The sequence below is a fragment of the Bombina bombina genome, chromosome 9, assembly GCF_027579735.1.
Source record: "Bombina bombina isolate aBomBom1 chromosome 9, aBomBom1.pri, whole genome shotgun sequence".
Lineage (NCBI taxonomy): Eukaryota > Metazoa > Chordata > Amphibia > Anura > Bombinatoridae > Bombina > Bombina bombina.
In genome coordinates this window covers 239,506,580-239,526,541 of record NC_069507.1, presented here as the reverse complement: position 1 = coordinate 239,526,541, position 19,962 = coordinate 239,506,580, and the positions used below count along the sequence as shown (strand labels likewise).

General features: G+C 39.4%; 1 protein-coding gene across 2 annotated transcripts in view; it reads left to right on the top strand.

Moving 5' to 3' along the window:
• VTI1A (vesicle transport through interaction with t-SNAREs 1A) overlaps positions 1–19,962 on the top strand; it is an 854,126-nt gene that overhangs the window by 472,397 nt on the left and 361,767 nt on the right. For both annotated transcript variants that reach the window (XM_053692739.1, XM_053692740.1), the window contains exon 6: positions 7,601–7,671. In XM_053692739.1, coding sequence (XP_053548714.1) covers positions 7,601–7,671 — 71 coding nt within the window. The remainder of the gene's footprint in view (positions 1–7,600; positions 7,672–19,962) is intronic.

The window sequence follows — 19,962 nt, the reverse complement described above, 5'->3', positions numbered from 1 at the left end:
ATAAAACCTACACCAGTCTATCTAATGTCTTACCTCTCATCTTCTCTCAACAGTTTCCATAGTATGTAACCTCTCAAGCCCATCTGTACTTTAGATCTCCTTGTATAAGGGTGATGTTCATTAGATGGCCCTTTCTACCACTTTATTCTTCTTGTAATTGCCTTCCTAAAATATTTTCCTGTCATCATGCACCTACCTTCACAGTCATGTGGTCATGCACCTACCTTCACTGTCATGTGGTCATACACCTACCTTCACTGTCCTGTGGTCATGCACCTACCTTCACTGTCCTGTGGTCATGCACCTACCTTCACTGTCCTGTGGTCATGCACCTACCTTCACTGTCCTGTGGTCATGCACCTACCTTCACTGTCCTGTGGTCATGCACCTACCTTCACTGTCCTGTGGTCATGCACCTACCTTCACTGTCCTGTGGTCATGCACCTACCTTCACTGTCCTGTGGTCATGCACCTACCTTCACTGTCCTGTGGTCATGCCCCTACGTTCACTGACTTCACAGTTGTGTTGTCATGCACCTACCTTCACTGTCCTGTGGTCATGCACCTACCTTCACTGTCCTGTGGTCATGCACCTACCTTCACTGTCCTGTAATCATGCACCTACCTTCACTGTCATGTGGTCATGCACCTACCTTCACTGTCATGTGGTCATGCACCTACCTTCACTCTCCTGTGGTCATGCCCCTACTTTCACAGACTTCACAGTTGTGTTGTCATGCACCTACCTTTACTGTCCTGTGGTCATGCACCTACCTTTACTGTCCTGTGGTCATGCACCTACCTTTACTGTCCTGTGGTCATGCAACATACCTTCACTGTCCTGTGGTCATGCAACATACCTTCACTGTCCTGTGGTCATGCCCCTACCTTCACTGACTTCACAGTCGTGTGGTCATGCACCTACCTTCACTGTCCTGTGATCATGCATCTACCTTCACTGCCTTCACAGTTGTGTGGTCATGCACCTACCTTTACTGTCCTGTGGTCATGCACCTACCTTCACTGTCCTGTGGTCATGCCCCTACCTTTACTGACTTCACAGTTGTGTGGTCATGCACCTACCTTCACTGTCGTGTGGTCATGCACCTACCTTCACTGTCCTGTGGTCATGCACCTACCTTCACTGTCCTGTGGTCATGCATCTACCTTCACTGTCATGTGGTCATGCACCTACCTTCACTGTCGTGTGGTCATGCACCTACCTTCACTGTTGTGTGGTCATGCACCTACCTTCACTGTCCTGTGGTCATGCATCTACCTTCACTGTCCTGTGGTCATGCATCTACCTTCACTGTCCTGTGGTCATGCACCTACCTTCACTGTCGTGTGGTCATGCACCTACCTTCACTGTCGTGTGGTCATGCACCTACCTTCACTATCCTGTGGTCATGCATCTACCTTCACTGTCCTGTGGTCATGCATCTACCTTCACTGTCCTGTGGAATATGTTGTTATTGTATATATTATTAATAATAATAATGTAACCTGATGACTGGATCACCAAGTATGCACTTCCAGACCCTTCCAGGCATCACCTCTAGATCGTGAGCTCTTGTGAGCAATTACCCCATCTCATTTGGTATCACTATACTTACGCATATTGTGAAAAATCTTGTATTTGTTGCTCATTCTATGTAGAAGAACAGTATAAGCTAAGTGTATGTTTGTAGCTTAGAAAATATATAACTGCTTCCAAATCAATATAATCAGCACTCAGGGTATATGTAATACAATTATTTATTTTCATTTTATGTACACAAACTGCTCCTACATTAGTCGTCATTAAATTTGGAAGCTTCGTAGTGTATATAAAAAAAACACACAATTGTACCACTTTTCACCTTTGGGAGGCAATGTACATTCAGCTAAAAATAAAGAATACTGAGCCAGCAGGGACAAGATAATGTAATGGGAATGTCAATTTTATGGTCAGATATCCTAGGAAATGTTTATCTTCCTGCTTTTGGCTGTGGATGCTGAAAGCGCTGTAATATGTTGTACTTTCTGCCGTTTTCAAAACATTTATCACCTGTAGTTTAAAGTGCATCCTGCTGTGAAATCTGGACAAATGTTTGTTTTATTTCATTGGTTTTTGTTAAATCACTTTAAAAAAAAAAAAAAAAAACTGTAGTAGCTCTGCTAATTGGCTGGATAGGAGGCGAAATTACAGTTTATATATGCGAGTAATTCAAAGATGTACAGATAAATCTGGAGAATTTGTTATGAGATAAACTTTGTCAGCAATGTTTAATAAAGTTTTACCAGTTGAATGTTAGGTAGTGTTCCTACATATATTGATGTATGTACAGGCGTATCTCTGGGATATTGCGGGTTTGGTTCCAGACCACCTCAATAACGTGACTATTGCAATAAAGTGAGTCACACAAATGTTTTGGTTTCCCAGTGCATATAAAAGTTTTATATTTACACTAACTATACTGTAGTATATTAAGTGCGCACAAGCATTATGTCTAAAATAACAACGCACCTTAATTAAAAAATAATATATTGATAAAAAAAATGCTAACCATCATCTGAGCCTTTAGCAAGTCATAATCTTTTTGCTGATGGTGTATATAGGTGTATAGATTTGTATTTATATGTATATATAGGTGTATACATTTGTATTTATGTATATATGTGTATATACAGTATGTGTATATATTTGTATTTATGTATTTATATGTGTATACATTTGTATTTATGTATTTATATGTGAATATCTACAGTATGTGTATACATATGTATTTAAATGTGTATATATATATTGTATACATTTGTATTTATATGTGTATATATAGGTACATACATTTGTATTTATGTATTTATGTGTATATATAGGTGCATACATATGTATTTATGTATTTATATGTGCATATATAGGTGCATACATTTGTATTTATATGTGTATACATTTGTACTTATGTATTTTTGTTTATATATAGGTGCATACATTTGTATTTATGTATTTATATGTGTATATATAGGTGCATACATTTGTATTTATGTATTTATATGTGTATACATTTGTACTTATGTATTTGTGTGTATATATAGGTGTATACATTTGTATTTATGTATTTGTGTGTATATATAGGTGCATACATTTGTGTTTATGTATTTATATGTGTATATATGTAGGAAAAAATGTCGCCTACAGACTTGCTCAACACAGGGTTCCCACAAACCATCAATTTGTTAAAAAAACAACACAATATCTACAAAGCGCAATAAAATGAGATACGCCTGTATTCTCATCTTGAATGCAACAGAATTACCAACAAATATTCACATATTGATAACAAACAACAAATAAGAGCATTTTATTACATTGGAAGGTTCATTTAGTTAGACTTTTCAACCCAATTCAACCTGCTAATATCACCAGTGAACCCTCATTGGACCACAAAAGGAACAGTAAACACCTTGAGACTTCAATATAAAATGTATAAAGTGAACTAATACAATGTTCATTATTTATTTTACTACTTTTTGTGTAATTTTGCTGCGTATAGTGTATTTTTTAATACTCAGAGCAGAAATTGCACCTTGATGACTACCCAAGGCAAACCATGGTACAGTGTGTGTATATATATATATATATATATATATATATATATATATATATATATATATATATATATTTCCCTATTTTCTTTAACTCATAACAACTCCAAAACAATGCATTTTATTTGAACTTTATGACATTGGTTAGCCTTGTTGTCTGCAGACTAGAGCCCTGATTGGCTCTTCCAAATAAGGAAAGTGGGGGTGCAGTGTGACTATTGGAAAAACAAAAGTGGCAAACAATGTTAATTTGCTTAAAAAATATTTAAAGTTAGCTGATGTTTTAATCTATAGCTGTGTCTTTTATTTAAAAGGTGTTTGCTGTCCCTTTAAACGGTAAATATAATGTTGTATTTAAAGTAAAAGATAACCCTGATAATAATATGCAGTTGTATTTTTAAAAGTTACATGTTTCAGTGTAAAGCTTTAGCTTCTATAAAGCACTTTAGTTTCCATTAAGTAGTGGGCTCTGCCATGTTTAAACCTAGGTTTTCTTATCTAATCTCTTCTGCTGAGGACAATTAGTGGCAAAGAATGGCTGTGTGTAACATTAAAGCAACAAATGAATGTGCTTTAAAGTCCTTATATTCCACACATAATTGTCAAAAAAGAATTAGAAGGAATTATATCAGGGATATATTTTTGTAAAATATATATCTATACCTATATATCTATACAAATATATACATATATATATTAGGGCTGCACGATTAATCACATATGCGATTTAAAACTGCGATTAATCGACGCAATTTTAAAACAGCGAGAGTTTGCAATTTTTTGCTAAATAAAAAAATCCTCAGAAGTGGCTGTAATATTGATTTGTTTGTGATTTCTTGCAAACCAGCGCCATCTAGTGGTTGCTTTTAGCACACATTTGTAAAATGGCTGTTTTTACTTTCACTTTCTGTTCTCATAAGCAGCCGATCAATCTAGAAGTCTAAAAGAAGAGCACATGCAGAAATGAACAGGAGAGAAAGCCACTTACTTATATTTCCCCCTAGGGACGTCTGTAGTCTGAAATTTAGGTTATGTAAACATTATGGAACCTCTCACACAATCTCCTGCTCCTCTGAGAAACGGCTCAAATACATAGCAGATGCAGTTAACCCCACGGCTCCCAAAAAGGCTAAAACTGCAGTCCCCTCTGCTACTGGGTTAACTTAACTGCATCTACAATGTTTTTTAATTTATATATATCTGTGTGCAACTGTGTATGTGATTGTATATTATATATGTGTGTATGTATGTATGTGTATATATATATATATATATAAATATATATATATATATATATATATATTTGTGTGTGTATGTGGCTTACACTGCTTCATTTGTTAATCATACCACTGCCCACTGTTAGAATGACTGTCCAAGAAAACTTGACAATGTTGTGTGTCATAAGACCTAATAACTGGCTAGTGGCTAATATTTAATCACATCACAGGCAGCAAATTTTATTTGAACTATTTTGTGGTTTGTATTTGTATGCTCAAAGAGTGTAAAGGTGTTATAGTCATTTATAAGAAAATCGCGATTAAATCACAATCGCGTTTTTTTTTATTAAAAAAAAAATCACAATTTTTGTTACCCATATTGCCCAGCCCTAATATATACAGTGTATATATATATATATATATATATATATATATATATATATATATATATGCCCTTTCCAGTCAAACACCTTATTATATGCCATATCTCTTTTAACCCTCTTAAAACAATTGTATTAATAGTGAAATTATATTTTTTATTTAAAAGTGTGTGTGTATATATATATATATATATATATATATATATATATGTATATATGTGTGTGTGTAATATTTTTTATTATTTTAATATTATGTGCACATGTCACATTTTATTATTATTATATTTTTAGTGACTTTGTGATTATATATTATTGTGTGGATATTTTTTATTGTCACTTTATTTAAATATCTTTATGATGTAATTTGTCCAACTTTTTTTTTTTAACCATTGCAGTATTCTAGAGCAGTTTTATCTTGCACTCAAGCGCAACCTATAACTTTCAACTTGTTATATGAGCACAAATTATCATTATAACCATTGAAAGTATAGGTTGCGCTTGAGCAAAGTCAGCTGCGCTAACCCTTCTCTGGTTAAAGCGCTTTACCATGGACTTGTAATATCAAGTTGTGCGCTAATGTTAGCCCTGTCCAGCGATATAGCCTACTGTGTCCCGTGCTATCAATATCGCACCACTTGTAATCGGACGAACATATGTTTTAAGAGCCATTTAGGTGAATATTTAGGGAATATTGTATTGAGTGTTGTTTAGCTGATCTTCCTTTCTGTGGTCACTTAGGGACAGATAAATACTAAATGGCCAAAACTATATGGACACTTGACCATCACATCTGTATGAGTGTGTTGGTCACACATTTTAAAACCAAGAGCATTAATATGGAGCATTAATATTTATATGGAGTTGCCTGAGTTTGTGGGAATTTGTGCCCATTCAGCCAAAAAAGATTTTGTGAAGCCAGGCACTGCTATTATAAGGGATGGTCTGGCACTCAGTCAATGTCCTTGTTTATCCCAAAGGTATTCAGTGGGGTTGAAGTAGGAGCTCAGTGCATGCCACTCAAGTTTCTCCACACCAAAATCATTAAACCATTTCTTCGTGGACCTCACTTTGTATTCAGGGGCACTGCTGTGCTGGATCAGAAAGGGGCCTTCCCCAAACTGTTGCCACAAAGAAGCACCTATTTGTCTAAAATGTCTTTGTTTCCTGTAGCATTAAGAGGGTCCTTCACTGAAACTAGTGAAATCCCTGAAAAACACCCCAGACTATTATTCCTCCTCCACCAAACTTTACAGTAGGCACTATGCATTCTGGTAGGTAGCGTTCTTTTGGCATCCGCCACACCCAGATTCTATCAGGCTGCCAGATAGGGAAGAATGATTCATCACTCTAGAGAACACGTTTCCACTGCTCCAGAGTCCCGTGGCGGCGAGCTTTATACCACTCCAGCTGGTGCTTGGCATTGTGTATGTTGGCCATAAAAACTGTTCCATGAAGCTCTTGACGCACAGTTCTTGTGCTGAAGCTGCTTCCAGAGGCAGTTTGGAACTCTGTAGTAACGATGCAGCAGATTATAGCTGAATGTGTGACCTGCACCTTCATGACTGGGCTGCTGTTACTGCACAATCATAGCATTTACTGTCGCCCGGGGCAGATATTTCACAAACTGACTTGTGGCAAAGATAGCTTCCTATGACAAAGTCACTGAGGTCTTCATTGTGACCCATTGCACTGTCAATGTTTGTTTAGGGAGATTTCATGGCTAACTGCACCTGTTAGCAATAGGTGTGGATGATACAACTGAACTTAAAGGGACATAAAACCCACATTTTTCTTTTTTTTCGTGATTCAGATAAAGCATACAACTTTCCTGTTAACTTTTATTATCAAAGTTGCTTCATTCTCTTGGTATCCTTTGTTGGGAACTAGCTAAATCTTTCTAGTCAGCCAATGACAAGAAACAAATGTGTGAAGCCACCAATTAGCTGCTGGCTCCCAGTAGTGTAGGATATGTACATATTCTTTTTCAGCAAAGAAGTAAATTTGAAAAAAGAGATGAATTTAAAAGTGTCTTAAAATTACTTGCTCTATCTGAATCATGTTCTGACTAAATCATGAAAGACAAATGTGGGGTTGTATGTCCATGTAATAATTAGTAGGGCTGCCATCATATAGTGTGCACACTGCTGCTGTGTCACACACTTGTGTCTGCTAATAGCTGTGATATCTCTGGGGATCCCCACCCAAGTCCAAGTACACTAGAAATTTGTCTTCCCAATAAAAAGATCTCAGCTTCCATATTTATAATTAAGGTTTTACTTTATGTGGGAACAGGCACTTTAGGGTGTGATTTGCTGAATCAGTAGCACAAACTGTTACACGTGTGCTAAATTATCTTTAATTATTACATAGCAGTTAACACATTTATTTAAGTTGTTCCTTATTTGTTTTCCACAGAGCAAATTGGTCAGAATATCTTGGAAAACCTGAATGAAGACAGAGAGAAGATCCAAAGAGCCAGAGAGCGGGTAAGTCCTGCCCGGTTTACATTATTTCTGCACTCGTGGGGGTGTGAGCTGCTTTAGTTCTGTTTCAATTAAAGGGACATTCTAATGCAGAAGTTCCATGATCTTTAACCCTTTCAGTGCTGACGACGGCTCTAAGCCGTCTCAGAGTTTCCCACTCAGGTGCTAACGACGTCTCAGAGCCGTCACTAGCACTCTCCCACTTTGAGGGAGATCTGGAGGCTCCCACCCGCTCCTACCCCAGCGATCGGGCCTGCATAGTGACAGGCATCACTGGGGCTTCACGTTATGCGTGGTTACATCATGCGCAATGATGTGATGAGGTCACTGCCAAACTTTATTTAAAATTCACAATGTTAAGTATAGGAGCAGGGGGCATGCTGCTTAGAAGCCTGTATCTCGGGCATCTAAGCAGCTACAGACCTCCAAGACCCACTATTGGGAAGGTAATCGCCTAACCTTGTAGGTCTTGGGGATCTGGGGGGTGGGGGAGTTAAATTTTTTTAAAAAAACTTAAAACAGCTTAGCACCCAGGTAGGAAATTGCTTAGCACTCAAAGTGCCCCCTGCTCCTATACTTAACACTGCTGGGCACAATTATTACAATAGCCAGGTTACTACACGACAAACTGCTGTTTTACCCCTTGAACCTGCAGCTCTCTTTATAGCTGTCCCCTCAGTTTAACCCATTACAGAAGCTCTGCATCTTTATACTGGGGCAGCCATCTTGACAGCTGTTGCACTCTGGATTAGCTCACATAATGCAAATAGGAAGCTTTTTAATTTTTTTTACACAGTTTAAAAGTTGCAAAACAAATATAATAAAGTCCTCAGGAACAATATATAGCAGCAACAGCAAGAACATGCAGCTCCTGCTCTGTATTGTGCAGCTTAAAGTGAATGTAAATTTTGATGCTAAAGTGCCCGGTTTTTAAAAATTCGATTAAAAACAGGGGCACTTTAATTCATCAAAATTTACATTTCACTCCTCTTGTGAAAAAAAACGTACCTTTTAAACTTGACAGCAGCTACAGCTTCCCCTGGTCGTCGCAAAGCCTCTTCCTGGGTCTAAAATGAGGAATCCTGCTTCTTCCAATTACGACATTGAATCAGACACTGATTCGCCCGGGGGGGGGGAGCTGGGATTGAAGGATGACCGATCTATCATTTCTGATGTCAGAAATGGCTTGCAACGACCGGGGGAAGCTGGAGCGGCTGTCAAGTTTAAAAGGGAAGTCTTTTTTCACAACAGGAGTGAAATGTAAATTTTGATGAATTAAAATGCCCCTGTTTTAATAAAAAATTTAAAAACCGGGCACTTTAGCATCAAAATTTACATTCACTTTAAGTAAAGGGAATGATGCGCCTTGTCAAAAAGAGGATAATATCACTGATCTGTGAATACGCACCACTTCTGTCACAGGGTGCAAGAATACTTAAAGGGACAGTCTACTTGCAAATTGTTTTTATATATATATATATATATATATATATATATATATAATCACTTTATTACCCATTCCCCAGTTTTGTGTAACCAACACAGTTATATTAACACACTTCTTACCTCTGTGATTACCTATATCTAAGCCACTGCAGTCTGCCCAATTATTCATTGCTTTTTACAATCTTGCATTTTAGCCAATCAGTGCTGGTCCTTATATAACCATTTTCATTCTCCATGGGAGTGAGCGCAATGTTATCTGTATGGCACACATGAACTAGCACTGCCTAGCTGTTGTGCAAGATTTAGAAAAGCACTGAGATAAGAGGCGCCTGCTGGGTCTTAGTAACAGGCAAACTTATAGGTTATAAAGTATATTAATATAGCAATGTTAGTTGTGCAAAGCTGAAGAATGGGTAGTAAAGGCGTTATCTATCTTTTGAAACAATAAATAAAGTCAAGAAGACTGTCCCCATAAACTTCAAAATGTAGCACCCGGTTTAATGATGCAGAACTTAACTAACCAGCACTTGTAAAGGCTTAAAACAAAATAATGGCTTTGAAGGGAGCTGTGGGCATTGGAGGGAAAATAGAACTGTGATTAGTAAGCTATGTATACTTGTTGTACCCAGCAGTTTAATGTCCCTTAAAAACACTCAAAAACTCATCCATTTTGGGTGATTTCCTTGTGCAAACGATAAATATGGGTAGTGAACAGTGTCAGCTGCAAACCTGCTACAAACACAGGCGGACAGGTTCTCTGGTTGGGAACCTTGTCTATCCATTCCTTCGAAATGGGGCTAGAGTGAGTAATTTAAAGGGTCATAAACCTATTTTCTCCAACATAGGTGTGTCCGGTCCACGGCGTCATCCTTACTTGTGGGATATTCTCCTCCCCAACAGGAAATGGCAAAGAGCCCAGCAAAGCTGGTCACATGATCCCTCCTAGGCTCCGCCTACCCCAGTCATTCTCTTTGCCGTTGTACAGGCAACATCTCCACGGAGATGGCTTAGAGTTTTTTAGTGTTTAACTGTAGTTTTTATTATTCAATCAAGAGTTTGTTATTTTGAAATAGTGCTGGTATGTACTATTTACTCAGAAACAGAAAAGAGATGAAGATTTCTGTTTGTATGAGGAAAATGATTTTAGCAACCGTCACTAAAATCCATGGCTGTTCCACACAGGACTGTTGAGAGCAATTAACTTCAGTTGGGGGAACAGTGTGCAGTCTCTTGCTGCTTGAGGTATGACACATTCTAACAAGACGATGTAATGCTGGAAGCTGTCATTTTCCCTATGGGATCCGGTAAGCCATGTTTATTACGATCGTAAATAAGGGCTTCACAAGGGCTTATTAAAACTGTAGACTTTTTTTGGGCTAAATCGATTCATTATTAACACATATTTAGCCTTGAGGAATCATTTTATCTGGGTATTTTGATATAATAATATCGGCAGGCACTGGTTTAGACACCTTATTCTTTAGGGGCTTTCCCAAAGCATAAGCAGAGCCTCATTTTCGCGCCGGTGTTGCGCACTTGTTTTTGAGAGGCATGGCATGCAGTCGCATGTGAGAGGAGCTCTGATACTTAGAAAAGACTTTCTGAAGGCGTCATTTGGTATCGTATTCCCCTTTGGGCTTGGTTGGGTCTCAGCAAAGCAGATACCAGGGACTGTAAAGGGGTTAAAGTTCAAAACGGCTCCGGTTCCGTTATTTTAAGGGTTAAAGCTTCCAAATTTGGTGTGCAATACTTTTAAGGCTTTAAGACACTGTGGTGAAAATTTGGTGAATTTTGAACAATTCCTTCATGTTATTTCGCAATTGCAGTAATAAAGTGTGTTCAGTTTAAAATTTAAAGTGACAGTAACGGTTTTATTTTAAAACGTTTTTTGTACTTTGTTATCAAGTTTATGCCTGTTTAACATGTCTGAACTACCAGATAGACTGTGTTCTGAATGTGGGGAAGCCAGAATTCCTATTCATTTAAATAAATGTGATTTATGTGATAATGACAATGATGCCCAAGATGATTCCTCAAGTGAGGGGAGTAAGCATGGTACTGCATCATTCCCTCCTTCGTCTACACGAGTCTTGCCCACTCAGGAGGCCCCTAGTACATCTAGCGCGCCAATACTCCTTACTATGCAACAATTAACGGCTGTAATGGATAATTCTGTCAAAAACATTTTAGCCAAAATGAACACTTATCAGCGTAAGCGCGGCTGCTCTGTTTTAGATACTGAAGAGCATGACGACGCTGATAATAATATTTCTGAAGGGCCCCTAACCCAGTCTGATGGGGCCAGGGAGGTTTTGTCTGAGGGAGAAATTACTGATTCAGGGAACATTTCTCAACAGGCTGAACCTGATGTGATTGCATTTAAATTTAAGTTGGAACATCTCCGCATTCTGCTTAAGGAGGTATTATCCACTCTGGATGATTGTGACAAGTTGGTCATCCCAGAGAAACTTTGTAAAATGGACAAGTTCCTAGAGGTGCCGGGGCTCCCAGAAGCTTTTCCTATACCCAAGCGGGTGGCGGACATTGTTAATAAAGAATGGGAAAGGCCCGGTATTCCTTTCGTCCCTCCCCCCATATTTAAAAAATTGTTTCCTATGGTCGACCCCAGAAAGGACTTATGGCAGACAGTCCCCAAGGTCGAGGGAGCGGTTTCCACTTTAAACAAACGCACCACTATACCCATAGAGGATAGTTGTGCTTTCAAAGATCCTATGGATAAAAAATTAGAAGGTTTGCTTAAAAAAATGTTTGTTCAGCAAGGTTACCTTCTACAACCAATTTCATGCATTGTCCCTGTCGCTACAGCCGCATGTTTCTGGTTCGATGATCTGATAAGAGCGGTCGATAGTGATTCTCCTCCTTTGGAGGAGATTATGGACAGAATCAATGCTCTCAAATTGGCTAATTCTTTCACCCTAGACGCCACTTTGCAATTGGCTAGGTTAGCGGCTAAGAATTCTGGGTTTGCTATTGTGGCGCGCAGAGCGCTTTGGTTGAAATCTTGGTCGGCTGATGCGTCTTCCAAGAACAAGCTACTTAACATTCCTTTCAAGGGGAAAACGCTGTTTGGCCCTGACTTGAACGAGATTATCTCTGATATCACTGGGGGTAAGGGCCACGCCCTTCCTCAGGATCGGCCTTTCAAGGCAAAAAATAAACCTAATTTTCGTCCCTTTCGTAGAAACGGACCAGCCCAAGGTGCTACGTCCTCTAAGCAAGAGGGTAATACTTCTCAAGCCAAGCCAGCTTGGAGACCAATGCAAGGCTGGAACAAGGGAAAGCAGGCCAAGAAACCTGCCACTGCTACCAAGACAGCATGAAATGTTGGCCCCCGATCCGGGACCGGATCTGGTGGGGGGCAGACTCTCTCTCTTCGCTCAGGCTTGGGCAAGAGATGTTCTGGATCCTTGGGCGCTAGAAATAGTCTCCCAAGGTTATCTTCTGGAATTCAAGGGACTTCCCCCAAGGGGGAGGTTCCACAGGTCTCAGTTGTCTTCAGACCACATAAAAAGACAGGCATTCTTACATTGTGTAGAAGACCTGTTAAAAATGGGAGTGATTCATCCTGTTCCATTAAGAGAACAAGGGATGGGGTTCTACTCCAATCTGTTCATAGTTCCCAAAAAAGAGGGAACGTTCAGACCAATCTTAGATCTCAAGATCTTAAACAAGTTTCTCAAGGTTCCATCGTTCAAGATGGAAACCATTCGAACTATTCTTCCTTCCATCCAGGAAGGTCAATTCATGACCACGGTGGATTTAAAGGATGCGTATCTACATATTCCTATCCACAAGGAACATCATCGGTTCCTAAGGTTCGCATTCCTGGACAAACATTACCAGTTCGTGGCGCTTCCTTTCGGATTAGCCACTGCTCCAAGGATTTTCACAAAGGTACTAGGGTCCCTTCTAGCTGTGCTAAGACCAAGGGACATTGCTGTAGTACCTTACTTGGACGACATTCTGATTCAAGCGTCGTCCCTTCCTCAAGCAAAGGCTCACACGGACATTGTCCTGGCCTTTCTCAGATCTCACGGATGGAAAGTGAACGTGGAAAAGAGTTCTCTATCCCCGTCAACAAGGGTTCCCTTCTTGGGAACAATAATAGACTCCTTAGAAATGAGGATTTTTCTGACAGAGGCCAGAAAAACAAAGCTTCTAGACTCTTGTCGGATACTTCATTCCGTTCCTCTTCCTTCCATAGCTCAGTGCATGGAAGTGATCGGGTTGATGGTAGCGGCAATGGACATAGTTCCTTTTGCGCGCATTCATCTAAGACCATTACAACTGTGCATGCTCAGTCAGTGGAATGGGGACTATACAGACTTGTCTCCGAAGATACAAGTAAATCAGAGGACCAGAGACTCACTCCGTTGGTGGCTGTCCCTGGACAACCTGTCACAAGGGATGACATTCCGCAGACCAGAGTGGGTCATTGTCACGACCGACGCCAGTCTGATGGGCTGGGGCGCGGTCTGGGGATCCCTGAAAGCTCAGGGTCTTTGGTCTCGGGAAGAATCTCTTCTACCGATAAATATTCTGGAACTGAGAGCGATATTCAATGCTCTCAAGGCTTGGCCTCAGCTAGCGAGGGCCAAGTTCATACGGTTTCAATCAGACAACATGACAACTGTTGCGTACATCAACCATCAGGGGGGAACAAGGAGTTCCCTAGCGATGGAAGAAGTGACCAAAATCATTCTATGGGCGGAGTCTCACTCCTGCCACCTGTCTGCTATCCACATCCCAGGAGTGGAAAATTGGGAAGCGGATTTTCTGAGTCGTCAGACATTGCATCCGGGGGAGTGGGAACTCCATCCGGAAATCTTTGCCCAAGTCACTCAGCTGTGGGGCATTCCAGACATGGATCTGATGGCCTCTCGTCAGAACTTCAAAGTTCCTTGCTACGGGTCCAGATCCAGGGATCCCAAGGCGGCTCTAGTGGATGCACTAGTAGCACCTTGGACCTTCAAACTAGCTTATGTGTTCCCGCCGTTTCCTCTCATCCCCAGGCTGGTAGCCAGGATCAATCAGGAGAGGGCGTCGGTGATCTTGATAGCTCCTGCGTGGCCACGCAGGACTTGGTATGCAGATCTGGTGAATATGTCATCGGCTCCACCTTGGAAGCTACCTTTGAGACGAGACCTTCTTGTTCAGGGTCCGTTCGAACATCCGAATCTGGTTTCACTCCAGCTGACTGCTTGGAGATTGAACGCTTGATTTTATCGAAGCGAGGGTTCTCAGATTCTGTTATTGATACTCTTGTTCAGGCCAGAAAGCCTGTAACTAGAAAGATTTACCACAAAATTTGGAAAAAATATATCTGTTGGTGTGAATCTAAAGGATTCTCTTGGGACAAGGTTAAGATTCCTAGGATTCTATCCTTCCTTCAAGAAGGATTGGAAAAAGGATTATCTGCAAGTTCCCTGAAGGGACAGATTTCTGCCTTGTCGGTGTTACTTCACAAAAAACTGGCTGCTGTGCCAGATGTTCAAGCCTTTGTTCAGGCTCTGGTTAGAATTAAGCCTGTTTACAAACCTTTGACTCCTCCTTGGAGTCTCAATTTAGTTCTTTCAGTTCTTCAGGGGGTTTCGTTTGAACCCTTGCATTCCGTTGATATTAAGTTATTATCTTGGAAAGTTTTGTTTTTAGTTGCAATTTCTTCTGCTAGAAGAGTTTCAGAATTATCTGCTCTGCAGTGTTCTCCTCCTTATCTGGTGTTCCATGCAGATAAGGTGGTTTTACGTACTAAACCTGGTTTTCTTCCAAAAGTTGTTTCTAACAAAAACATTAACCAGGAGATTATCGTACCTTCTCTGTGTCCGAAACCAGTTTCAAAGAAGGAACGTTTGTTGCACAATTTGGATGTTGTTCGCGCTCTAAAATTCTATTTAGATGCTACAAAGGATTTTAGACAAACATCTTCCTTGTTTGTTGTTTATTCTGGTAAAAGGAGAGGTCAAAAAGCAACTTCTACCTCTCTCTCTTTTTGGATTAAAAGCATCATCAGATTGGCTTACGAGACTGCCGGACGGCAGCCTCCCGAAAGAATCACAGCTCATTCCACTAGGGCTGTGGCTTCCACATGGGCCTTCAAGAACGAGGCTTCTGTTGATCAGATATGTAGGGCAGCGACTTGGTCTTCACTGCACACTTTTACCAAATTTTACAAGTTTGATACTTTTGCTTCTTCTGAGGCTATTTTTGGGAGAAAAGTTTTGCAAGCCGTGGTGCCTTCCATTTAGGTGACCTGATTTGCTCCCTCCCTTCATCCGTGTCCTAAAGCTTTGGTATTGGTTCCCACAAGTAAGGATGACGCCGTGGACCGGACACACCTATGTTGGAGAAAACAGAATTTATGTTTACCTTATAAATTACTTTCTCCAAGGGTGTGTCGGGTCCACGGCCCGCCCTGGTTTTTTTAATCAGGTCTGATAATTTATTTTCTTTAACTACAGTCACCACGGTACCATATGGTTTCTCCTATGCAAATATTCCTCCTTAACGTCGGTCGAATGACTGGGGTAGGCGGAGCCTAGGAGGGATCATGTGACCAGCTTTGCTGGGCTCTTTGCCATTTCCTGTTGGGGAGGAGAATATCCCACAAGTAAGGATGACGCCGTGGACCGGACACACCGTTGGAGAAAGTAATTTATCAGGTAAACATAAATTCTGTTTTTTTCTTTCATGATACAGATAGAGCTTACATTCCTGCTTTTTAAAATAAAGATAATAAGAGAACAAAGAAAATAACATAAAAGGAGTAAATTAGAAAGTTGCTTAAAATTGCATCCTTTATCTGAATCATGAAAGAAAAAAAATTGGGTTTAGTGTCCCTTTAAAAACTCTTTGAGTGCTAAGCACTTTCCCACCTGGGTGCTAAGATATTTTAATGTTTTTTTTTTTTATGTTTTGAACAATTTTTTTTTTTAAACTTTATTTTTATTTTTTTCAAGACTTACACTGTTGTAAAGCTTAGGCGATTACCTTTCCAATGGTGGGTCTTGGGGGTCTGTAGCTGCTTAGATGCCTGAGATACAGGCTTCTAAGCAGCATGCCCCCTGCTCCTATACTTAACATTGTTAAGTATAAATAAAGTTGCGCGGTGACGTCATTAAGTTATTGCGCGTGACGTCACCACACAAAACGGGAAGCCCCAGCGATGCCTGTCACTCTACAGGCACGATCGCCGGGGTAGGAGCGGGTGGGAGCCCCCAGATCTCCCTCAAGGTGGGAGAGTGCTAGCGACGGCTCTGAGCCGTCGTTGGCACCACAGTGGGAAACTCTGCGACGGCTCAGAGCCGTCGTTAGCACTCAAGGGGTTAAGAAGCAGTTAACTTGCGGTAAGCAGACTCGCATCCACTGTTCGGTATATGGAGCAAAATGTTTATTTACCTGGTACTATGTTTACAGTCTTCTATGTCAATTGATGTTAAGAGGAATGTTAAAAAAAAAATTGCCTTGAAACCGCAAACTTGTCTTGTTTAAATGTTGCTTCAGGGACATTCTTAAAACTTATCCAACACCCAATCAATTTAATAGGAGTAAATTAGAAAGTTGCTTAAAATGGCATGGTCTACCTGAGTCATTAAAGAAAAAAATTGTGTTTAATATCCCTTTAACGTAAAGCAGGGATCAACAAATCCATTTAAAATGTAGGAGCCAGTAAGAATATTTAGGAGCCAGGCATACGTGGTATATGTATATAGATATATGGAGAATAACCCAAAAAGTTAAGCACCAGGTCTATAATTTAAAGGGACAGTCTACACCAGAATATTTATTGTTTTAAAATATAGATAATTCCTTTATTACCCATTCCCTAGTTTTGCATAACCAACACAGTTATATTAATATACTTTTTACCTCTGAAAACTGACCCCTTATATCAGTTCTTTTGACAGACTTGCGTTTTAGCCAATCGGTGCTGGTTCCTAGGAACTCCACGTGCGTGAGCACAGTGTTATCTATATGAAACACATGAACTAACACCCTCTAGTGGTGAAAAACTGTCAAAATGCCCTGAGTTAAGAGGCGGCCTTCAAGGGCTTAGAAATTAGCATATGAACCTCCTAGATTTAGCTTTCAACTAAGAATACTAAGAGAACAAAGCACAATTGGTTATAGAAGTAAATTGGAAAATTGTTTAAAATTGCATGCCCTATCTGAATAATGCAAGTTTGTTTTGAACTAGACTGTCCCTTTAAGGAGCCAGTGGCTCTAAGGCACCTGGGTTTGTTGAGCCCTGAAGTAAAGTATACGCCATTACGGCAATACTGAAGTATTAAGATTTGTGGCTGATTGTAGACATAGTGGTGGGAGAAATGTGAATATATTTGCACAAAGATAAAAATGCATAACAATGTACCTTTAAATGCTAACATTATAGGGAGATTAATGACGAGATGAGAGAGCATTCAGTAAGGATCTCATTGGTTTTGGTATCATCATTTTTATATTTGCATTGATGAACGCTGTCATTTGCTGAGCCGAAACCAAACTTCTCAGGGTCCATATCTAGATGAGGTTTTGTCTGGCAAATTTCTAAAATTAAAGGGACATGAAATTTAAAATGTAACGTTTATCATTCAAATAGAGCAATAAAGAGACTTTTCAATTGACTTCTATTATCAAATTGACTTTGTTCTGTTGGCATCTTTGTTGAAAAATATACCTAAGTAGGGTCAGGATCAGCACTAGTGGGAACTAGCTGCGGATTGGTGGCTAATCACATATATGCCTCTTGTCATTGGCTCAGCAGATGAGTTCAGATGAGTCCCAGTAGTGCATTGCTACTCTGGCACTGACTTTAAAGGAATAGGAAAAAATATATATATATTGTGATTCAGACAGAGGATACCATTTTTAAAAAGTTTCCAATTTACTTCTATAATCAAATTTGCTTTGTTCTCACAATATTCTGTGTTGAAGAGATACCTAGGTAGGCATCTGGTGCACTACATGACAGTGCTGCTATCTAATGTTCTTGCAAATGAATAACATTCTTGCAAAACTGCTGCCATATAGTGATCCAGAAATGGGCTGACTCCTAAGCTTATGTCCCTGCTTTTCAACAAAAGATAGGATGAGTGTGTTAGTGCAGAGCGCCTCAAATGTGGGCTAGGTGAAGGGAGAGTAAAGTGCTCTCAGATGACCTGAGATCCCAATGTAAAAATTCAACTTTATATATTGGTTAAAAACATGGATAAATCAATTACAATATAATAAAAGCTCAGCACAAATGATAAAAAAATGTGGATCCACAATGTACAAAAAATAACAAATGTACATAATTAAAACATTAAACTTCTGAAATTGGCCACTAAAATTGAGGCAATTTATTAGTTGTGGTGCCTGATAAGGCCTTTGAGGGCCATATCCGTGAAACGTCTACAAAGACCAGGGGACGTCTGGAGTGGGGACTTGGATAGTGAGATCTAAATCTCGTTGGATGATTATAGGAGGAGTGATCTACAATACTAGATCAAATGATAACTTGGTATCTTTAATAGTGGGAGTGTCGTCTGGGTGTGAACTTAATAGTCGTAAAATAATGTGATTGTGACATCAAATATTAGTAATATGTAGAATATTAGCTTAGGGTGCGTTTAACTGCCCTAATGTATCTTATGTAAACAGGTGATCTGGGGTTTGTTTGGATACGTGTTTGAAACAAATAACAATGGTGAAACACAGTTACTGAATGTGTGACACTTATTATAAAGTGTCAGAGGTGCAAACAAAAATCCAAATGAGTCTTAAAAAATCAAAAAATAAAGAATGTGAAAAATTAGTCTTTAAAAGAGAAAAGTGAATGCAAAATTCGCTTGTGTACACAAAAATAATTGAAAAAATAATTGAAAAAAATTATTGTAATCCAATAGTTGGTTGTTGAGATTGTAAATACAGTTAGATATAAAACAGTTGGATAAAAAATGGTTATAAAGAAATGACCTTGTTTATTAATGGTGAGAATCTCTTTGAAATCCTGGTGGTGAGAACCGCCGTGTGTGTTCCCAAGCTTCACCCAAAGGTGAATGTTTAACTCTCCTAATGGAGATAAACTTCCTTGGCGAAGGGGAGAATCCCTGTTCCTGGAGATGAGAATCTTTGTCTTTGGGTCCCGTTGATTTCTGTCCTTATATCTCAAAGTCCTAAAAACATGAATTCTGATCGTGTAATATGGTTAAAACAAGTATAAAAATTGAAAATATTCTTGCCAGCTTGGTCAACGCGTTTCCGCCTTATCTAGGGCTTTTTCAAGACTCTGGATTTTTGTTTGCACCTTTGACACTTTATAATAAGTGTCACACATTCAGTAACTGTGTTTCACCATTGTTATTTGTTTCAAACACGTATCCAAACAAACCCCAGATCACCTGTTTACATAAGATAAATTAGGGCAGTTAAACGCACCCTAAGCTAATATTCTACATATTACTAATATTTGATGTCACAATCACATTATTTTACGACTATTAAGTTCACACCCAGACGGCACTCCCACTATTAATGATACCAAGTTATCATTTGATCTAGTATTGTAGATCACTCCTCATAAAATCATCCAACGAGATTTAGATCTCACTATCCAAGTCCCTACTCCAGACGTCCCCTGGTCTTTGTAGACGTTTCACGGATATGGCCCTCAAAGGCCTTATCAGGCACCACAACTAATAAATTGCCTCAATTTAGTGGCCAATTTCAGAAGTTTAATGTTTTTATTCTGTACATTTGTTATTATCTGTACATTATGGATCCAAAACGGATAAACAACTGTGACCTTAGTCACTAGAGGGCGCTGAAACTATTAGTAAATATGAAGGG